The following is a 6316-nucleotide window of genomic DNA, read 5'->3' as shown; positions in this document are numbered from 1 at the left end:
GTGAAGTTTATGAACGGTGTACCAGAGAAGTACATAGTGGACGGCAAGGAGGTCGTGTACCAGAACTTCGACGAGGTGCAGCACTACCCTGAAAACGGCTACGTTGACAGGCAGGACAAAAAAGGAAATGTTCTGAGAATTAAATTGAAGTAAGTATTGCATGGGCACCACAATGATTCACACGAGGTTCACGCAGCGGGATGGCAGCCTCGTAGCGGTAGCGGCGCTGACTTGACTGGTCATATATATTTGAACTTAATATTTTGTTTAATTATTAATATAATATTTTGCCGCGTTCGTGAATTTCGTTTTTCTTAAAGGTTGACTGGTAGAAAATGCTCATCAATCATGTCTTGTGGTCTATATACATAGTTTAATAAATAAATGATCTTGAGGTGTGGTCTCAGTTGTACGAGCGGTAGCGATTCGCTCTTGTATGTAATTGCCTCTGTGGCCGAACGGTTACAATGGTGATCTGCAACGCAGAGGTCACGGATTCGAAATATTCGTATGACCAACATTTGTTTCCATCGTGAGTTTGGGAGTACTTTGTTTTTATGTATTGTTTTATAATACCAAGTGACGGGACGACACGCCTGTCCATAACAGTTGCAGTGCCACTCAGAGCTTTAAATCGCAAAGATCTGAGGGGCATTGCCACTGCGCCCGTCACCCTCAGACATAAGTTGACAAGTCCCATGCGCCTGTAGTTTCGCCAGCACCCTTACCCTTCAAAACCGGAACGCAGTAATGCTGACATTACTGCTTGGCGGCAGAGATATGTAAGGCTACTAAAAAGCGGTTGTGTGGTTGTCTTTGTGTATATTCATGGCACCCGCGATACAGGGTTTCCAAGTGCGGGGCTATGAGTGTGTTATTAATGTTAGTAATGTACGTCACATTATCATTAAAAATGACCCAACTAACTATCACCGTCCTTAAATTACTAATTGACTTATTAAATTCATTGCACGTCCACGTGATATATATATTTTTTTAATAATGCACACACTCAACATAGACCCGCACTAGGGAAACCCTGTGTCGCGGGTGCCGTGGGCACACACTTAGACAATCACAAATTAAAGTCACGAGAGATATAAATGTAGGCCATACAAATATTTCTCCCGGCCCGGGAATCGAACCTGGGACCTCTGCGTGTGTCCGGCATGGTAACCGTTCGACCACGGAAGCAGTCTAAATATATTATATATATATTGTTAAAAAAAACATGCATATTTCGACGTAAAGTATCGTGTCGAAATTGCCAAGTTTACAGGAGAGCGTTTTAAGGTTCTGCCGTTTAAGGTGACTTTAGCATTTCCCAGTTTTGTTCGGTAAAGCTCATAGAGTTATTACAAAATCCTAGATATTGGTTAGATGATCTATTAGATGATCACTTTGATCAATAACAATAAGACAAAAAAAAAGGAAAAAAGGCATTATAATAATACACTCGATACCCTCGCTAGCATCCATCATTTTGCATAATCTCAAGCATTCACAACGCACTGCCGCTCGTAAACATACATAGTATAGAGACAAAGAGGACAACTACCGCCTGTTCTGCACGTCACTCGGAGCGTGGGTTGTCATATTCATATTTTACGTGTGCCTACACAGGTTATGACCTTTGTTAAATGCAGTACTTACGTTTTGATCTTTTTATAACAGTCCCTGGATTATAGTTCAATTCACATAGCATGATTCTGGTGACGTTTTAAATTTGAAGTTTCTAGAGATGTAGTGACGTCAAATCTTTAAATATCTTATCGAGATAATTTGTAAAGAAGAGAGAATCGATTTACAGAAATAAGAAGAAGAAATAAGAAACAAAATAGAAAGGATTCAATTATTATGTTATTAACTCAACAAGAAAACTATACAACAAATAAAAAAAATCAACAACAACAACATCAACTGCAACGAAACGACATTTGAACAATCACTCCAGAACATCACGAAATGCTCAAAACAAAAGAAAACTTGTATGTGCTTGCATTAACGTGAGATACAAAATAGTCGATTCGATGTTTCGATTTTATGGTGTAAATCTCTATGGATAAAACATTCCGTTTTACGCATCAAGTAATCCGGGTAATTTATTTTTATCTTAATCATTTCATTTTCTTTCTACTTAATTTGCTCTTTAATTTTTATTTGAAATTACAACTGCAACAAATATTATTCGTTTTTAGTACAATATGAAAAAATTTACTTTCTTTTTTGTAACCTGGTTGAGTTATAAATGGTATGCGTGCAACGCAAAAATTGGAAATGTCACAAGACTCCTTCTATGTGAAATGGACTTATAGTATCTCGATTATGGTAGTATGATTATGAAATAGAAATGCTTAACAATTCTGAATTCGAAGCACCTTTGTTCAAACAACCACAAACCCGACAATCGCTACTATTGGACGTCACTTTTTAATCTCCGAGCGAACGCTTCAATTCTTTAATAAATGGCACATCAGATGACTTGCGCTGTGCAACGTGAGTGCACTGCGAGATTATGACAAATTGATGAGAGCTGGACGCGAGCAGCGTAAACAGGTCGTTGTGGCGATCTTTGCCGGAGATGATAGATGATAGATAGAATGATAGATCATTAATTTTATATATCTTTTCCAGCAATTCCCCCTCCTCATCCCGCGAAGAACCGCCCCCGTACCCCGCCGACTCCATCTTAAAAGCGCACCTGATTCGTCCACCCCAGCCAACCACGTTGAAGCCTATCCACCAGTGGACGATCTCAAAGAAGGACATTGGGGATTACCACGAAGAGCAGATATTATTCACCAATGAGAATTTGAACACCAACGTTAGAATGGAGGGGCAGGAACTCAACTATGGTCCTGGTGAGTTATTATTATTGGTTGACATTTTATAAAGGTACTTATTACATTAGATTTATTTAAACCTACTCAAACGTTTCAATTTGTGACTAACTAATGCAAAAAACCTTCGATCTGACTGGACTGGAACCAGCGTCTGTTGCCTGACCGTACTTGGTACTTGGTACATGGTGTAACGGGCTGGTGTCCGCAACTCGACGACAAGGCGCCTATTTTGCGTGAGGTGGGTGCAGGGTCCTACTCGTGCCACCCAAGCTCCTCCAGGAATCTCAGCAGCCTCCTCGGTTTGCTGAAGACTTCGGGGAGCGACCTTGGCACTCCAAGGTACTTTGCCCTGTAGTTGGCCACGCCGGAGCACTGTAGTAGGATGTGCGCAGCCGTTTCCTCCCCCTCCATGCACGCTCTGCATAGAGGGCTGTCTGTGATACCTAAATTGAAAAGGTGTTTATTGTATGGACCATGACCTGTTAGGGCGGCAGTTAGAGTGCGAAGCTCCTGCCTGTTGAGTTTAATTAATATACGTCATAGACTGGCATTGAGCGTTGGGAGTGCTTCCCTCGCCTGTCTACAAACCGTAAGGGTGGTCCATGTATTATTATGTGAAGTTTTTGTACCTTTGTGTATAGTTGTTCTGGACCATTGGTAGGGGAGGGACACTATGGGTTCTGGTCCTGCTGCGCCCGTCTCCGACCCTTTTCTGGCTAGTTCATCTGCTGCGTCATTGCCCCGTGAGCCGCTGTGTCCTTTAATCCACTGTAGAGTTAAGTGGTTTTGTATACATACCTCCATGAGTGCTTGATGGCATTCATAAATGAGCCCTGAGTTTATGTCATAGCTGTTCAGTGCTTGAAGTACTGACATACTGTCAGAGAGTATTCGAATGGAGTGGTTCTTTACTCTTCTCGCTATGATTGCTTCTGCCGCCAACTTGATGCCCATGCATTCAGCCTGGAATACTGTGTTGTGGTCACCAAGCGGTGTTGATATCCTGATATTGAGGTCTTCTGAGAATACCCCAGTACCTGTTCCTGAATTTGTTTTAGATCCATCGGTGAAGACGCGGACCTCTCTGGGGTTCAGTCCTTCATTTGGATCTTCAAACAATTGTATCTTGTATTTTTTGTCGAAGATGTATTGTTTTGGGATCCTATCCACAGCCGCCTCCAGTAGCGGTTCCTCATTGACTGTCTTATAAAGGATTTCTGTATGTGGGGTCCTCATGTGTTTCCAAAGGCCGGCTCTGTTTAGACGCACTGCTGTTGACGCCGCTTCCTGTCTAATGAACATTGGGAGGGGTCGCAAGTCCAGCATCGCTTCGAGGGCCGCAGTCGGAGTTGTCCTCATGCAGCCGGTCGTTGCCATGCAAGCGAGTCTTTGGAATTTTTCCAGCTTGTCGGTTGCGGTCGTCAGCTTGGTTCGTGGCCACCATACTATCGCGCCGTAACTGATCATAAGTCTTATCACCGCTGTGTAGAGCCATAGTGTTATTTTGGGTGAGAGTCCCCATTGTTTACCTACCATTCTATGGCACTGCCAGAAGGTGATAGTGGCTTTTTTAATTTTGTTGTCCAGATGCTTGTTCCAATTCAACTTGATATGGATCCTAAAAAGAGTACTGCGCTGTTGTATCGATAGAAAATATAGGAAACAAAACACAAAGAACATTAACATCGCTGGAATGCGCGATGTGGACCAATTCGCAAATTCGTGCGATGCGTCGTGCGAGCTCGTAGGTTCCTCGTAGATGCGTTGCAGTTTTGTATTTCGACCCTAACTCGTGTCAGTACGGTTTACAATGCGATTTGAAATATGTCTTGAATACTCTATAGAGTTGTCGCAATGCACGATGGACTTCGTGGTCGAGTGGCTTGCACACCGGTTCTTACTGTGTCGCCATCTCTGAGGTCCCGGGTTCGATCCTCGAAAATGGAGAAAAACTAACTTTTCTATATTCTCTGGTTTGGGTGTTGGTGGCGTCGTCGTTGCTTCCGATTTCCATAACAAGCGGTCTAGTTACTCGGGGATCAGAGCAACGTATGTTATGTCTGACATTTATTACTGAATGCGCTCCGGCAGGCATGTACTCCGCCGAGGACATCCAGCAGGAGTACCAGTACGCGGAGCCGGCCAAGGCGCCGGCGGGCTACCAGCCCGACTACAGCTACCCCGGCGGCGACGGCTTCGACACCTACCCGCGCTACGAGCTGCAGCCGCCGCACGCGCCGCAGACGCCGCAGACGCCGCAGACGCCGCAGACGCCGCACGCGCCCCTGGCGCCGCACACGCCGCTCACGCCCGCGCACCAGCAGGTCTGCACTTGGCGGTTTAGGGCCAACGTCTCGCTGCCGGTGAAGGAGAACGTCGTGATACGCGAACGTCGAAATATACGTGACAATACGCGTGAGGACTAGGACCGAGCTCGCTGAAAGACTATTTAGTAATATTATTTTCGTTTCCTGAAAAAATATTTCATTCAAATTACGTAATTTTATTATTGACGGTGTGATATAATGTACCGTATTGCGTACTACTCAAAGGCGACATGTACATCGGTGAGTACTTACACTGTGTTTTTGTACAGTCAACGGGATACAGCAACGTGGCAGTCGACGGCGCTTATCATCACAACCAGTTGCCCTCTTACGACGCTGCCATAGCGCAGCAGTACGGGTCTACCAACTACGTGAGTGCATCGTGTAATTTAGAATTACTTAAACCCCAGAACAATAAATACTGTAGAAGTGGTAATTTAGCGTCGCACGCGTGCCAACAGTAGGCCTAATGACGCTTACTTGAGCTCAGACCGCCATTTTCGTACATGATCGCCACTTTGTACGGTATGATTGTGTCTTGAGTGCTTATCTGTGGCCGATCGCTAGAGAAGCGAATTGTCAACTGCCATTATGATAATTAACGCGTGCAATACTCATTCTTCTTAGATGAATCTGCCTTACAAGAGAATAGCTGTGTTACCTATGAAATGAAGATGTGTTGGAATTCCGTGCGTCCGCAGGTGATCGAGGAGCAGAAGCCGTCGGCGCCGCTGGCGCTGCCGGTGCGGCGGTCGGAGCGGCCCGTGCGCCGGCGCATGTCCACGACGTACGACTACGAGGACGGCGACCTGTACATCGACGACACGCCCGCGCCCAAGCGCCGCAAGCCGCCCGCCAAGCACAAGCAGGCCTTCAAGCACGCCGTCGGTGAGTTCAACGCTTTTTATACTGCTATATGTAGACAAAACTCGCGTTTGCATCTTTCGTTAGGTCTCGGTTGCGAAATCAGGGTTCTTTTATTTATGTATATAAACTTTAATGTACGTGTGTTTGTCCCGTATGCGTTCGATTTTTGTTCATCCGATTGTGATACAATTTTCGTGAATTTCAAGGGCACGGGTCTTGTCTAAAGAGAGGGTCTTGTCTAAGGTCTTAGTTCATAATGCTGAGCCAATGCGGGTCGGG

General features: G+C 44.9%; 1 protein-coding gene across 1 annotated transcript in view; it reads left to right on the top strand.

Annotated features, from left to right (window-relative positions):
• Positions 1-6316, top strand: part of LOC113228139 (histone lysine demethylase PHF8-like) — a 39585-nt gene that overhangs the window by 23240 nt on the left and 10029 nt on the right. Inside the window, exons 13-17 of the mRNA XM_026461321.1 lie at positions 7-149; positions 2635-2861; positions 4935-5167; positions 5440-5541; positions 5872-6058. Coding sequence (XP_026317106.1) covers positions 7-149; positions 2635-2861; positions 4935-5167; positions 5440-5541; positions 5872-6058 — 892 coding nt within the window. The remainder of the gene's footprint in view (positions 1-6; positions 150-2634; positions 2862-4934; positions 5168-5439; positions 5542-5871; positions 6059-6316) is intronic.

This window comes from Hyposmocoma kahamanoa, unplaced genomic scaffold (assembly GCF_003589595.1).
Source record: "Hyposmocoma kahamanoa isolate Upper Pololo Valley unplaced genomic scaffold, ASM358959v1 224, whole genome shotgun sequence".
Taxonomy (NCBI): Eukaryota; Metazoa; Arthropoda; class Insecta; order Lepidoptera; family Cosmopterigidae; genus Hyposmocoma; species Hyposmocoma kahamanoa.
The sequence above is the reverse complement of the archived record's forward strand: the minus strand, read 5'-3'. Positions and strand labels throughout refer to the sequence as shown.